This window comes from Hirundo rustica, chromosome 10, assembly GCF_015227805.2.
Source record: "Hirundo rustica isolate bHirRus1 chromosome 10, bHirRus1.pri.v3, whole genome shotgun sequence".
Lineage (NCBI taxonomy): Eukaryota > Metazoa > Chordata > Aves > Passeriformes > Hirundinidae > Hirundo > Hirundo rustica.
In genome coordinates, this window is record NC_053459.1 from 16,180,202 (window position 1) to 16,195,214 (window position 15,013).

At 60.1% G+C, this 15,013-nt stretch overlaps 3 protein-coding genes across 6 annotated transcripts; 1 reads left to right on the top strand and 2 right to left on the bottom strand.

Moving 5' to 3' along the window:
* Positions 1-3,824: 3,824 nt before the first annotated feature.
* LOC120757379 (mucin-2-like) lies at positions 3,825-8,915 on the bottom strand. Of its 3 annotated transcripts, none has more exons than XM_040074666.2 (5): positions 8,174-8,915; positions 5,251-5,622; positions 4,920-5,036; positions 4,542-4,627; positions 3,825-4,341 (listed from the first exon to the last, which is right to left on the bottom strand). In XM_040074666.2, exons 1-5 carry the CDS (start codon positions 8,505-8,507, stop codon positions 4,267-4,269), a joined length of 984 nt encoding a protein of 327 aa, XP_039930600.1. In that variant the 5' UTR covers positions 8,508-8,915; the 3' UTR covers positions 3,825-4,266. The 3 variants fall into 3 exon arrangements, with proteins under 3 accessions (XP_039930600.1, XP_039930601.1, XP_039930602.1); XM_040074667.2 differs by lacking the exon at positions 8,174-8,915 and adding an exon at positions 6,766-7,351; XM_040074668.2 differs by lacking the exon at positions 8,174-8,915 and adding an exon at positions 6,389-6,514.
* On the top strand, positions 3,842-14,706 carry LOC120757378 (deoxyribodipyrimidine photo-lyase-like). Of its 2 annotated transcripts, none has more exons than XM_040074665.2 (10): positions 3,842-3,885; positions 11,410-11,680; positions 11,862-12,007; positions 12,149-12,331; positions 12,492-12,650; positions 12,978-13,176; positions 13,255-13,407; positions 13,649-13,770; positions 13,871-14,030; positions 14,205-14,706. In XM_040074665.2, exons 2-10 carry the CDS (start codon positions 11,449-11,451, stop codon positions 14,354-14,356), a joined length of 1,506 nt encoding a protein of 501 aa, XP_039930599.1. In that variant the 5' UTR covers positions 3,842-3,885; positions 11,410-11,448; the 3' UTR covers positions 14,357-14,706. The 2 variants fall into 2 exon arrangements, with proteins under 2 accessions (XP_039930599.1, XP_039930598.1); XM_040074664.2 differs by lacking the exon at positions 3,842-3,885 and adding an exon at positions 11,146-11,186.
* On the bottom strand, positions 8,575-11,048 carry LOC131378618 (mucin-2-like). Its single transcript, XM_058421963.1, has 3 exons — positions 10,784-11,048; positions 9,015-9,625; positions 8,575-8,691 (listed from the first exon to the last, which is right to left on the bottom strand). The coding sequence occupies exons 1-3, from the start codon at positions 11,046-11,048 to the stop codon at positions 8,575-8,577; spliced, it is 993 nt and encodes a 330-aa protein (XP_058277946.1).
* Positions 14,707-15,013: the final 307 nt, after the last annotated feature.

Consider the following 15,013-nt stretch of genomic DNA (forward strand, 5'->3'; position numbering starts at 1 on the left):
AGGTGCTCCTGCTCCTGCTCCCTCCTATTTATAGGGATGGCAGAAGGAGGCAGGTTGCCGACGTCCTCTCCCGCCCCCGGTCCCTTCCCTCCAATGTCCCTGTCACCCTTCCCTTCCGGTCGAGCCCTCCCCTTCCCAAGGGCTGGATGCCCTCTTCAGCTGGGGCATGGGCTGGGGTGTGCCCAAAGCCCACCCTGCGGGGACCCACGTTCTCCCCAGGGACCCGGGCTCAGCCTGGTGCAGCTCCCTGGGCTGCCAGCGCAGAGGATTGTGTGGCACTGCCAACAGCGGCACGGCAGTCCCCCCACAGACCCCACAGGACCTGCTCCACGTGCAGGGTATGGGGCCACAGAGCAGCGTGTGGTGGTGACAGGGCAATGCCAGCTGCTGTCACCAGCTGGTGTCACCTGTGAGGACACCGTGGACACTGAAATCACCAGCTGAACCATGTCTCAGCCCAGAGCAAGACAGGACACAGGTGCCCACTTGGGTGCTCAGGAGCAGAGGCAGGTTATAAAGCAGGGAGAAGCATGGCTGGGGTCAGGCCCAGGGGTGTCAGCTGAGCTCCACAGTGCTCAGCTGTGACCTGAAGCACTGGGGATCCTCTTCAGAGCCCCAGCACACTGCAGTGGGGTTTGAAACCTGCAGATCAGCCTGGGCGCAGCAGTGCTGGGGTGCTGGGAGGGGGTAAATGGTCCAGGGAAGTTTCTCTGTAAGGTTGGACCGGCATCCCTAGAGCAGGAAAAGGAGCAGATCCAGATCCCCTTCCCTGCTGTGAGGATCCCCTGAGTCTCTTCCCCCCTACGCCTTGCCCCTCTCCTTCTGCTGGAGCAGCAATTCCTGCACACCCCCTTGAAAACTCTTGCCAGCTCCCCTGTGAACAGCATTATGCAAACTCCCACCGCTCCACGGTTTTGTAGTCAATTAAACACTCCTTAACCAGAAATGCCCGCGGGCAACTCCTGCAAAGTGTTGTGAGGGGTGTTAGGCAGTACACAGTGTCCCGCTGGAGCCGGGCAGGCAGCACATCAAGTGACACCCCGACCCAGCAGCGGGCAGTGTGGATGGGGAAACGCCAGGGGAGGCCAAGTCACGGCTGACCAAACAGCATCCTGTAAAACCCACGCATTTCCCGGGGCACTGGGAACAGGGCACAGACGATAACCCGGGGCAGGGGGGAGCATCGCTCACCTGGAACTAAACACCTGCCCACCGAAAATGCCACTGTGGGTGTAAAGCTGAGGGGGAACAGCACATTGGGGGTCTTGCAGCCAGCACTGCGGATCGTGGGGTGACTGACCCATCAGTGACCACTTGGGCACTGACCACACCAGGGCTGATGGGGATTTGAGAGACGTGAACCTGCCGTGGGAGAGTGGTTCCTCTCCGTGCTGACGATGCTGTATCACTTTGGAAAGCAAACCCAACAGGGAATACATGCTGACGCTGGGGAGTGTTGCTCCAGATGGTGTTTGAGGTGCAAAATGTGGTGGGAACCACAGGGATTGTTGCAAACATGCTGCTCAGTGTAGAGGAAAACAACTCAGCCGAAGCAAGATGCTGGCCCCAGCCTGCCTGCAAGCTCTTGTCTGTGCTCCACAGGGGCCAGCACTGTCTGGAGACCCTTGTGCCTGCAACTCCTGCCCCTGCTGTTCCCCAGAAACACCCATCTCCCAGCAGATTCACAGAGCTGACAAACACTCATCCCTCTGCTCAGGCTTTGGCACACCCTCCCAAGAAAGCCCAGAGCCACCTCATCTTGAGGACAGTACCCTGTTACCACTCTGGGAAGGGGCTTTTTATTGATTTTTTTGCTGTGTCTGAAACCAAGGTCCTGGCAAGGCGCTGGTTCCTGTAAGAGTCATTAATCTGCTGTTACCGATGACCAAAGCATCATGTGGGCACTGGAGCCCTTCAGGAGCCTGTAGCCAAGGGGCAATTCCATGAACCCCAGCACTCAGGGGCTCTGCACCATCCAGCATGGCAGAACATGGCCCAGCACAGTGCCTTATCGGCTTTCCTGGAATTAATGGGCTGGTTGTTCCAGTCCTGTGGAGAACACAGCATCTCCTGCTGGCTCCCCTCCAGCCTCCTGGCAAGGGCATTTGGAGAGGGCTCAGGGGTAGCAATGGGGGAAACCAGGTTATCCATCAACCCCACAGGTTCTGGATGACTTGGCATGCTGGGTGTGTTGCAACACCCTCCTGCCAAAGAGTGGGAGCTGGGCTATAGCCATCAGCAGGGGTGAAGGGAAGGGGGACACTGCAAGGAACACCTGAGTCACAGGGGACTTGAGACACGCCCCATGATGCTGCCAGGTCCTCTGAAGGTGACAGTCATGTTGGACACAAGATTTGTTCATTTGGACGGTGCTGAGAGATTGGAACTCTTTTGTGGACTGGGAAAGCAGCAGGACTTGGATCCAGCTGCCCCAGCCTCTCTGGTCAGCGCTCTCTGTCAGGCGAGCAGCCATGGGGTGAAGGTGGCACCTCAAGGACAGCAGGCACGGAGAGTATGGGCAGTCAGGGGCTTGTCAGAGCTCTGTGACACCACTGCCTGGGCAGTGACACCACTCCCATGGGAGCCACATCCTCCCACTGTGCCCCTCTTCTCCCTCCCAGGCTGGTGGCAGAGGGGACCAGAGCACCACCTCCCCCCAGAGCCCCCAACCACGATAACGGCTGTGCCAGCAGAGAACAGTGAGTACCCTGGTCACCTTTTCATCCCAGCACTTCGGGACCTTTTCCTCCCTTTGTGACGCAGTTTGGCTCCATTACCCCGGTCTTGGCACCCTGCCATGTCCCGGGGTCTGAAGTTATGGATTCAACAGCCGGAGAAAACAGCCCAGTGGGACGCGATGTGGGAGGACTCCTGGCCCAGCTCCAAGGCGTAGGCAGACCACAAGGATTTCTTTCCCAGCACCCCACCAAGCAGCCGGCACAGGGACCCCTTCCAGCAAGCTTTGCCCTGCTCCCCAGATCCTTGTCCAGCTGCTAAGGGACCTCTCTCAGCCTCAACGGGTCCAACAAGCGCACAAAAGTCAGGCAGCATCCTAAAAAGCAAAGGGGCCACTCTGGAACGCGATGGGCACCCCAAATGGGAGCATCCTGACGAGCCGCCTGGGCACAGCCCCCAGCCCAGCCTCTCCCAGGCCCTGTGAACTGGCAGGCAGCTGGGTGATCCCACGGTGTCTCTCCCCATCCTGTCCAGCTGCTGGCTCCTTCCCGGCCGGCTGACAATCCAGGCAGCCTGAGAGGAGTCCCCAGGTTAGGAATCCTACAAGCCCACACACCCCCTCCCAGCCCTCCCTGTGCCGGGGCAGTGAGAGCTGCCAGTGAGCAGCAGGGATCAGCCAAAAACAACCCCTGACACGCAACAAGGCTATTTTGCTAATTATTTCAGTCTTCAATCTCCAGGCGAGGTGGCTTGCTTAGGCTAATAATTGCTTCAGTTGGATTTTATCTGGCTAATTAATCAGTTAATAAATGACTTTGCTGCAGGGGGACAGATGTTGCAGCCGTCTCCTTAGTTGGGGACTGGAAAAAACAGGGAAGGAGCACAGCCCGAGGGATTTCCACAGCCCCACATTGCTGCCCCTGTAGCGGTGGGCTCTCATGGGGCAGGGACCACCAGTCTGCCGGGGTGCTGAGCCATCCTCAGGAATGTCTGCAGCAGCCCCTGGTGGGATGGGACAGCGCTGAGCCCGTCTCTCCATGCAAATCTCTCGGGACTCAGCTTTCCTCACCGGTACCGCCAATAGACGGCAAAGCTGAAAATCGGGAAAGGCAGCTTGGAAAATAAAGAAGTCATCACTTCAACACAGAAAACGTGGAATTTCTTTTTACTGCCCGGCACGGGTGTTCTCCTCTGTCAGCAATACCACAGGTGAGCCTTGGGCACAGCAGTACTGGGGGCTTCAGGTCTCCTTCCTCTCATTCCTCTGTCCCCAGGGTGGCTTTGATGGCAGAGCCAGCTCAGTCCCAGGTGTAAAAGCCCCATCCCGTGGGGTTCCCTTCTCCCAGCCCCCAGCAGAGCTGGAGGGGGTCCCACCACAGGAATCAGGTCTGGAGCAGGGTGGTGGGAGGGCTCGGGCTCTTCAGACAGGCTGTGGGAAGGGGCAGGAGGGGCACAGATTGAAGGACAGGAAGCCCCAGGTAGAAGAGGAGCTGTATGGGATTCCCAGGGGCCTGCACCACCATGGAGTGAGGAGCTGGGAGCAGCTGTCTTGGCAGTCCAGGCGGGAGCAGGCTGGGTGAGGGGCAGCAGTCAAGTCCTCCTCTTCCCTCGCCACGCCAGTGACAGGCCAGCACACGGGAATGCTGTCTGCAGGTCCTCCCGGAGCTGGGGGAAAGAACAGCCATCAAACTGTGCCACAGGGGGCTTCCTACCCCCTGTCCCACACAGAAAGGGCCTGATCCTGGACTGTGGCAGCCAAAGGAGGGTCTGGATGACATTCAATGCAAGATGCAGCCACTCCCCTCCCTGACTGAGCAAGCCGCAGCTGGCAGGTGCAGAGTGAGATCTCTTCCTGCACACCTCACCTTGGACAACACCAGCTCCTGCACCGTGGTGTTCCCCAGGTCCAGAGGGGTGCTTAGCCGCAGTGACAGAAAGAGGTGAGATGCACCTATGGATTAAAAATAGGACTCTGGTTATTGCCTTTGAACCCTGGGCTATGCCAGAGGACCTGGGGGTCTCTCCTCAGGGTTGCTGGCACAGATAAGGAACATCCTCCCAAGTTAATTGTGTCATGGACACACTACACTCTCAGAAGAAGCCTCCACAGCAAACCACATGTACCCCAAAGCATCAGCACCTCCACACTGAGAGCACAGCAAGAGGAGGGGGGCTCCAGCAGCCCTGCACTGGCCCCAAGCCCTGTTGCTGGTGGTGGTGATGCCCACGGGCACGGCACTTACTGGTGTTGGACGAGCCAGAGGGGCAGACTGGCACCATTGACAGGTCTGTAGGTGTGCTGAGGGTAGTAGTCTCTGAGGTCTGGGCTGAGCTGGTGGCAGGGGAAGAGGGCTCAGTGCCTGGACAAAGCAATGATAGGTTAGTGCTGTCTGCAGAGTACAGGGTGCTCCTGCAGCTGGGGACAGCCCCAGGTGAAGTGGCCTATGTGAAGCCACCCCAGCACGTGGGATTCCCATGGGGATTTGTCACCCTGACCGTGTCCCTGCCTTCCAGGTGCTCCCCAGCTGAACCCACCCATGGCTGCACCAGGGGTCCCAGATACTGTCAGGGTACCTGCAGTCGACTCCAGAGTGGAGGGGAAGATGTCAGGGGTGGTCGTGTCTGGGTAGCTTGAAGAGGGGGTGCTCATGGGGTCTGATGTGCTGATAACAGGGCTGGCTGTGGCGTCTGCCAGCGCTGTCGAGGACTCTGCCGAATCTTCTGTAGTTGTGGTGGGAAGAAGCTCAGTGGGAGGTGAGGTGTTGCCAGTCTCTGCGGATGTACTGGACTCCTCCGAGGTGGAGGCCTCTGTTTCAGGGCTGGAGGAAAGGAGGGTGGCTGTGGTGGTGGAATCAGTGGTAGGCAGCAGTGTTGAGCTCTCCATAGGTGTTGAGGAGGTAGGGAGAGCTGGGGACACGGTTGCTGTCACACCCATGGCCGTGGTCTCTGCAAAGAGTTGGGACAATGAGATGCACAAGGGTTGGCAATGAAAAGCTGAGTCCAGGGCTGTGCTGGGCGTGGTGCAGCATCACCACCACCGTGAGCTCCCCGAGGAACTCAGAGCTGCACATGAGCCACGGAGCATTGGGAGTGGGAGCTCACTGTCCTGCAGGGATCAAACGCACGGATCTCTTCAATGGGTATCAGCCAGGCAGACCACGTAAATCCCCAGCCTGACAAAGCAGGAACAAGCCACGGCCATCGCTGGTTTCAGGGCAGAAACTCCTCTCGGCGCCAGCCCTAAGACCCATTCCACCATCTTCACCCATCCCTGGAGGAAGTCAGACAAACCCGTCCGACAGGAAGAGCCGAGCAGGAACTGGTGACCGTGAGACGGTCTGGAAATGCAGCAGCAGCAGTTTAAACAAACCCTCCGTGCTGCAGATAGCCAGGAACTGATAGCGTTGGGTGTAAATAATGGCAAGGGGGGAAGCAGCCCCACAAAGGAACAGATCCCAGCTTGCAGCTCAGGATGAGCCGTTAGAGACGTGCTGTGACCCACAAAAGATCTGGGGGAGGGGGTGGGACACAGGAGGGCTGCTCTCTCTTCCACTATGGACTCTACTGGAGCAGTGTGCTGTCCCCAGAAAAGCCCAGGGATCTGGAACCCTCTCCATAGGATAGGTAGGACAGCCTGGCTGCCTGGACCTTTGTCTATGAGGTGGTGGCTTTGGGATATCAGAGTGGATTCCCCAGTGATCCCAGTACAAACCCAGTGAGTCTGGGGCTCTGCTCGCATGAGGATGGGAAAGTGAACCACAAGCTGCCTTCTGCTTTCAGCCAACCCAGCCAGAAACTTCCAAAACCCCTGGCAGCCACGCTCTCCTGGTTAAATAAAAATAGAGAAGGGCAAAGAGCTGACCCCAGCCCTTGCCAGGTGAGTGTCTGCACAGAAGGGCCTCATCCTGACAAAAGGAGAAGCAGCCAGCCCACCTTTGCTTCCCATTGAAGAAGCAGAAAACACAACATTCTACCCCACAGCATTCCACCCCCCTGCACCCCACAGGTGCCGCCCCTCCTCCCTGGGGAATGATGCTCCCCGATCACCACCCACCCTGTGGAGAGCACCGCATCCCACTCAGCCCTTACCCAGAGCCAGGTGCAGCACAGCCAGGCAGGTGAGGCTCAGCAGCAGCAGCAGCAGGGACCAGGACAGGGGCAGGGACAGCCCTCCTCTCTGCCCAGCCATGTCCAGGTGAGCAGGAGCTGACAAACCTGCTCTGAGTGCTCCCCACAGCCCCAGCACTGGGGTTTCCAGGTCTCCTTCACCCAGCAGAGGAGGAGCATCCAGGTGGGTCCTTTTACCCTCCAGGTGCTGGCAGCGAAGCAGTGGGTTCCACCTGACACAGACACTCCCAGGGACCGGTGCAATGCCCAGAAAACATCAACTGCCCGGCTGGACCCAGAACAGCCGCAAAAAGTGGGCAGGACAGGCCACCACTACCACAGACCTGGCTCCTGTGGCCGTCCTCTGCCTGCTGCGGGGAGGGTGACAACGGAAAAAAGCCCAGGGATGAGCCAGGCTGCCTGGAACCCGCAATTCACCACAGGGGTGATGTTTGGCGGTGGCCCCCAGCACCAACGCCCTCAGGAGACAGCAGCCAGCCCTGTCCGAGCGAGTGCGAGGAGCTGGCCGAGAGCACAGGCGGCGCTCAGGAAGGGCGTGCTCCAGGCTGAGGGTTTGTCCCCTGGGCTGTCTGTACAGGCATCACTTCCCCGTGTCACGGCGTATCGCGGCGAAGCGCACTGCTGGGGCTGCTTCCTTCTTCTCAGGGTCAGGGACAAGAGCACTCGGAGGCGCCTGGAGGCACCGGGCCAGGTGCTGGCGTTCCACAGGCAGGCAGGCATGCAGGAGGATTGTCAGGGCACAGCCACCCCGCTGCTGAACAGCTGCCTGGGGGCACTGCCAGGGCACAGGCACACAGAGGCCATCACCGGGGTGCCGGCGCTCTGATGAGGCGCTCTCACACCAAAGGCATGGGGCCAGGGTACTCTGTGAGGGTACCGTGGCTCTGCTGGGGTACAGGGACACCAGGAACACGTGCATGGCCAGGAGTACCGGGGCAGGGTACGGTCTCCCTGTCCGGGTTGAGGTGCAGGGAGTGGGCTGTCACCAGGGTACATCTGCAGTGCCAGGATTAAAGCTCCTGCAACAGCCACACTGACAGGACACGGGTGCCCAGTAAGCAGCACTGCCAGGGGACAGCGGCCTGGGGACACTGCTGGGGTACAGCCACACTCCTTGGGGTACAGGCTACAGAGATTCTCCAGGGTGTGTGTGTGTGTACAGGCTCAGTGCAGGGGGCACAGCCACAGGGCAGTGCTGTCACAGCACAGCATAGGTCCCCAGCCTGGGACCCACCCACCGGCCTGCAGGGCCTGGGGACCGGGCGGCCCCTGGGGGAAGAAGCCAAGTGCCTGGCTGAGCAAGATGGGAGATCTCGTGGGGATTTACCACCCTGACCCTGCCCTCCGGGTGCCCTGTAGCTGTACTCACCTGCAGTGTCACTGGGGGTCTCTGGTTCTGGTGGGGTGGAGGTACCAGGGGTGGTCCTAGGCATGGTCCCAACCAGCTGGCTGGGGGCAGGGGTGCTCCTAGGGACCTCTGTGGTGGTAACAAGGGAGGCTGTGGTGTCTGATGGGGTCTTCAAGGGCCCATCTGAAGTGTCTGTCACTCCTGGGGTGGTGGAAGAAGAGGTAGTGCTGGTCCCTGGGGATGTGCTGCCAAGCAGTGTGGTCATGGCTGGCCCTTGGTGGGGACTGGTGCCAAGTGTGGTGCCCACCCCAGTGGAGGAGAGAAGAGTAGAGTTGGGGGGAGGCAGCGTGCTCATTTCAACTCTAAATGAGCTGGCAGCCAGGGCCGTGCTGGTCCCCACAGACGTGAAAGCGGTGGTCTTGTCACAGGTGGGTGTCGTGGCTGTGGAGGTTGGAGTTGGCGTCCTGCTGGTGCTGGGTTCCAGCCCTGCTGGGGTCCTGCTGGTGGTGGGTTCCAGCCCTGCTGGGGTCCTGCTGGTGCTGGGTTCCAGCCCCGCTGGGGGCCTGCTGGTGCTGGGTTCCAGCCCTGCTGGGGTCCTGCTGGTGCTGGGTTCCAGCCCTGCTGGGGTCCTGCTGGTGGTAGTGGGTTCCAGCCCTGCTGGGGTCCTGCTGGTGCTGGGTTCCAGCCCTGCTGGGGTCCTGCTGGTGGTAGTGGGTTCCAGCCCTGCTGGGGTCCTGCTGGTGCTGGGTTCCAGCCCTGCTGGGGTCCTGCTGGTGCTGGGTTCCAGCCCTGCTGGGGTCCTGCTGGTGGTAGTGGGTTCCAGCCCTGCTGGGGTCCTGCTGGTGCTGGGTTCCAGCCCTGCTGGGGTCCTGCCGGTGCTGGGTTCCAGCCCTGCTGGGGTCCTGCTGGTGGTAGTGGGTTCCAGCCCTGCTGGGGTCCTGCTGGTGCTGGGTTCCAGCCCTGCTGGGGTCCTGCTGGTGGTAGTGGGTTCCAGCCCTGCTGGGGTCCTGCTGGTGCTGGGTTCCAGCCCTGCTGGGGTCCTGCTGGTGCTGGGTTCCAGCCCTGCTGGGGTCCTGCTGGTGGTGGTGGGTTCCAGCCCTGCTGGGGTCCTGCTGGTGCTGGGTTCCAGCCCTGCTGGGGTCCTGCTGGTGGTAGTGGGTTCCAGCCCTGCTGGGGTCCTGCTGGTGCTGGGTTCCAGCCCTGCTGGGGTCCTGCTGGTGCTGGGTTCCAGCCCTGCTGGGGTCCTGCTGGTGGTGGTGGGTCCCAGCCCAGGCGACACAGGAGTGCTATGAGTTGTATTGCCCTTTGCCTGCGGTGTGGTGATGCTGGAGGCTGCCAGGCTGCTCCGCTGAGCTGTAGCAGCATTGGATGTGAAGGCATCCATTGGCATCTGTGGGGTGGAGGTTGCAGGACGAGAGGAAGGGAAGGTGGCTGCAGCGCTTGTACTGGTGTTGGGCAGCAGTGCCATGGTCTCTGTGGATGTCAAGGAGGTTGGGAGAGTCAGGGATGCAGAGTTTGTCATATCTTTGACAGTGGTCCCTACAAAAAGGTGGGAGACGGCACACAAGGGCTGGCAGAGAAAGGCTGGGACCACGGCTGTGCCGGGCATGCTGCAATATTACTACTACCATGAACTGCCCCAGTCTTGCATCAGCCATGGATCATCAGGAGTGGGGATTCCCTGTCCTGCATGGATCGAACACGTGGATCCCCTGAATAGCAGGATGACAATCAGGCAGGCAGACCACGTAAATCCCCAGCCTGGCAAAGCAGGAACAAGCCACGGCCATCGCTGGTTTCAGGGCAGAAACTCCTCCCGGCGCCAGCCCTAAGACCCATTCCACCATCTTCACCCATCCCTGGAGGAAGTCAGACAAACCCGTCCGACAGGAAGAGCCGAGCAGGAACTGGTGACCGTGAGACGGTCTGGAAATGCAGCAGCAGCAGTTTAAACAAACCCTCCGTGCCGCAGATAGCCAGGAACTGATAGCGGTGGGTGTAAATAATGGCCACGGGGGAATGCTTTGTGGAACTAGACCCACAAAGGAACAGATCCCAGCTTGCAGCTCAGGGCAAGTCCATGAGAGACCTGTTGCAACCCACAAAAGCTCTGGGAGGGGGTTGAGGGGTGCAGCAGGAGGGGACCCACAGCTCTAGTTTAAGGCTCTCAGGAGGTATAAGCTGCAGATTAATTCACAGCACTCCGCTCAAGACTGCTCTTACTTTGCATCAAGTGCAAATGTTGGGATGGCATTTGAAGTTTTCCAGGCCAAGCACATCCCAGTGAGGTTGCCATCTGGGCAGGGCCATTTGGTGCTGCTGGGCAGGTTGTAGCAAAGGCAGTGAGCCCAGCAAGGCTCAGCAAGGGGGTGCAGCTGGGCCTAAGGTCTTGTCTCCCCAGACAGAGACCCACATCAGAGACAAAAGAAGTAGAGTTTGTTGCTTCTGTTCTATAAAGCACTGCCCCGTTTGCTCACTAGGACAGGGCCAAGATGCTGGAGAGCAAATAACGCCCAAAGTGTTTCACCTCTGTGGGTGAAGTCACGCCAGGGCCACCCTCCACCCTGGAGAGCGATGCTCCTCGCTCAGCCCCCACCCCAAGGATAGCTCCACATACCGCTCCACCCTTACCCGGTGGGAGATCCAGCACAGCAAGGCTCAGCAGCAGCAGGGACAGCCCTCCCGCGCCCCGAGTCATGTCCAAAGCCAGCACCCCAACGCTTTGCAAGGTGTGGGACCTGAGCACACAGGCCGTGGGGAAGGTGCCAGCAAGGAACTGCGCTGCCGAGTAATGGCTGAAGGCAGCTGGAGCTGCTTCCTCGTTCCCGGGCACAGGGAGGGGAAGCAACAGAGGGCATTGCCACCCCTCCCGGGGCAGGTGCAGCGCCGGGGACATCGGGCAGCACCCGCGCCCGTGTGCGGGGGGCGGTGCCGGCGGCGGAGCCGCGCCCCTCGGGACACGGCCACGCCCGTGGGCACGCCCTTCGCACCCGCCCACGGCTTGTGTAACACTCGGGGCCCGCGTGGTTGCCAGGTAGGGACCGGCACCGGCACCGGCACCGGCACCGGCACCGGCACCGGCACCGGGATCGGGATCGGGATCGGGCCCGGGCCGGGGACAGTAACACCGTTATTCCCCGGTTCCCGAGGACCAGGATGGGCAGGGGCCCAGCATCGCCCGGGCTCTGGGGGCGGACCGGGGCCCGGGGTTCGCAAGGAGGAGCGGGAGCTCAGTGCCGCCCGTTCTCCTCTCGCAGCGGCCGCACGCAACCACGCTGCTGCGGGCGGTGCTGAGGATGCGGCGGGGACAAGGGAAGCGAAAGGCCGAGGTGAAGGAGGAGCCGTGCGCGTCTCGGAGGAGGACGGAGGAAGAGGAGGCGATACAGGAGGCCCGTCGGAGGGCGGCCCCGTCCGTTCGAGAGTTCAAGTACAACAAGAAGCGGGTTCGCCTCGTCTCGCAGGGCCCGGACCTGAAGGATGATGCTCGGTGCATCCTTTACTGGATGTGCCGGGATCAGCGTGTGCAAGGTGCGAACCAGCTGCTGGAAGGGGCTCCCATGGGTGGTAAAAGCGCTGGGACCCTCCATCGGTAACTTTGGTGCTGGCCCCACTCTCTACAGGGGGATCTGAAGGGAAACCTGTGAAACCCCATCCTGTCAGTGAAGCAGCCTCCCGACGTTGCCCTGTGTACTTTCTACTTTCCCCCCAGATAACTGGGCGTTCCTCTACGCCCAGCGCCTGGCCCTCAAACAGGAGCTGCCTCTGCGCGTCTGCTTCTGCTTGGTGCCCAAATTTCTGGAGGCCACCATCCGCCACTACAGGTTCATGCTGAGGGGCCTGCAGGAGGTAGCAGAGGTACAGCCAGGGGATGTCCGTGCTGGGTGGGACAGGGCTCCTGGGGAAGGGGGGAGGCAGATCCATCTCTTCAGCAGATGGTGGTTGGGTGGGGTTTGCAGAGCCAAGAACTGTCCCACAGCCATTTCCCTGTCACTGCAGGAGTGTGCAGAGCTGAACATCTCCTTCCACTTGCTGCTGGGCTATGCCAAGGACGTGCTGCCCACGTTTGTGGCGGAGCACGGCGTGGGTGGGCTGGTGACAGACTTCAATCCCCTCCGCCTCCCACGGCAGTGGGTAGAGGACGTCAGGGAACGGTTGCCAGAGGATGTGCCGTTTGCACAGGTGGGTGCCAGCACTCTGGGAGTGGAAAACGGACCGGTGAGATTTGGGACAAACTTGTCTCCTGTGTCTCCTGCGCTGGATTGACTTGAGTAGAGAGCATGCCTGTTGTGCTGTCAGGATTGTTTGCTTCTCATACCTTTTCCACCGCTTTGCTTCCCAGGTTGATGCCCACAACATCGTGCCCTGCTGGGTCGCCTCCCCCAAGCAGGAGTACAGTGCCAGGACCATCCGGGGCAAGATCCACGCTCAGCTCCCCGAGTTCCTCACCGAGTTTCCCCCTGTTGTTCGGCACCCACATCCTCCCTCCTGCCCAGCAGAGGTACCAGCAGGAGACACTCCAAACCCATTCCTGGGCAGGTCTCAAAGTGTTTCGCAGGTCCTTTGTGATCCTGGGAGGGGTTGGCAAGGAATGAGGACAGTGACCTGCCTAAGGTCACACACAGAGGGTGTGAAGATGACGATGCCCTGGGGAAAGGGAGGTTCCCATCTCATTCATTCATTTCCCACATCTCTGCCATGCAGAGGGCTAGTTACGAGGAGGAGGCTGGCATAGACTTGGGGACTTGGCTGGTTGGGGACATAACACTCAGGGCAGCCCTCGCTGCAAAGATTCTACAGATGCACTCACTGCTTGATTGCCGCCCAGCCCATCGCTTGGGAGGCCTGTTATTCCAGCTTGCAGGTGGACCACACTGTGAAGGAGGTGGAGTGGGCAACCCCTGGCACAGCTGCAGGGATGGCTGTGCTGAAGTCCTTCATTGCAGAGCGGCTGAAATCCTTCAGCACCCACAGGAACGATCCCAACAAGGCGGCTCTCAGCAACCTGTCCCCGTGGCTTCACTTCGGTGAGTATCCCAGGCTTCCCACTGCAGTAGGACTGAGCACTGTGGCTTGGACCAGCAGCTCCTTTCCCGTGTCCCCAGGCCAGGTTTCCACCCAAAGAGCCATCCTGGAGGTGCAGAAGCACCGGCGCAATTACAAGGACTCAGTGGATGCATTCGTGGAGGAGGCTGTGGTGCGGCGGGAGCTGGCTGAAAACTTCTGCTACTACAATGAGAACTACGACAGTGTGCAGGGTAACATCCTGGGTCACACGGGCAGTGCTGGGAACTCCAGCTTGGCAATCCCATTTCTGCTAGGAGAAGGGCTGTGGGGGCACTAATGTGCCATCATTTGGTCTCCTCTGGAGGTAGGACAGAAGGTGGTGAGTGCCCTCTTCAAGACTGGTGCCTCCAGGGCACAGTGCCCTCAGTAGCCCGGCTCTCAGGACCCTGCAGAACAGGTTGCTCAGTGTTGCTCCTCATCTCTTGCTCACAGGTGCCTATGACTGGGCACAAACCACCTTGAAGCTCCACGCCAAAGACAAGAGGCCTTATCTGTACAGTCTGCAGGAGCTGGAGCAGGGCACCACACATGACCCACTCTGGAACGCTGCCCAGGTACTGCCCTACATCTTCCCCACAAAATGCCGAGCTTTTTTCCGAGGCGCGGAGGTGCGCTGCCACGGAGCGACCCTTACAGCTGTCTCTATCCCCGCAGCTGCAAATGGTCCGGGAGGGCAAAATGCACGGCTTCCTGCGGATGTACTGGGCCAAGAAGATCCTGGAGTGGACGCGCTCCCCTGAGGAGGCCCTGCAGTTTGCCATCTACCTCAACGACCGCTACGAGCTGGACGGGAGGGACCCCAATGGATACGTAGGCAAGCTGCAGGATGGGGGCACGCCATGGGAGGCCTTAGCTGTGCTGGCCAAGGCTGCCTGGGGGCTCTCTGCGGGCAATTCCAGCCCATCCTGCTTTGCACCCACATCCCACTAGTGCTCTGGGTGCTTTGAGCAGGGGGGAGAGCTGACACTTTTGTCCCTGTGCCGGGCAGGCTGCCTGTGGTCCATCTGTGGCATTCACGACCAGGGCTGGGCGGAGCGGCCCATCTTCGGGAAGATTCGCTACATGAACTACGCCGGCTGCAAGCGCAAGTTTGATGTCGACTGGTTCGAGCGTCGCTACGCCCCCACGCACTCCCAGTGACCCTCTGTGCTGGGGCAGATGTGCCTTTGCCAAGTTGCCAGATTGCAGGGATCATCCTGGGATGTTGAAGGGCTCCCTGTAGCAGCAGCAAGCTCCAGGGTTTTGCAGGTCTTTGCCATCACTCACTGCTCAATTTGCCACACTGGGGCAGCTGCTGGAGCCCTTCTGCTGCCACAGGTTTGCTGGCAGCTGTGAGAGCCCATCCTCAGCATGCCTGTGCCTGCCAGAAACCTTTTCTACGACCACTGTCCTCAGGAACAGCCCAGGTCACCATTGCTGCTGGTAACCACAGCTGAGCAGGGTGTTTCTAAGGAAAAGCCCCCAAGAAGAGGCTCTTTGTGGAGCCAGTGCTGCGCTGTCAGACACATCTTTCAACAGCTGTTTTAAAGTTTACACTTTCTATCACCTGTGTTGATGGTGTTTATGGGGAGATGCGCAACACTGCTGTGAAGGGAGAGCCGGATGGCGTGGAATGGGGATGCAAGCTCGGATGGGGCAGCCAAGGCCAGGCCCCTGGGCCCCACTGCCAGCAGCACAGGCAGGCTCTGGGAAGGGACAGGCACTACAGTGAGCCCCTCACTCAGTGGCTTGTACCTCCTGCTCTGAGTCCAGCAGGCAGTTTGCAGGGGGAGGCCACAAACCAGATGAATTAGTCAG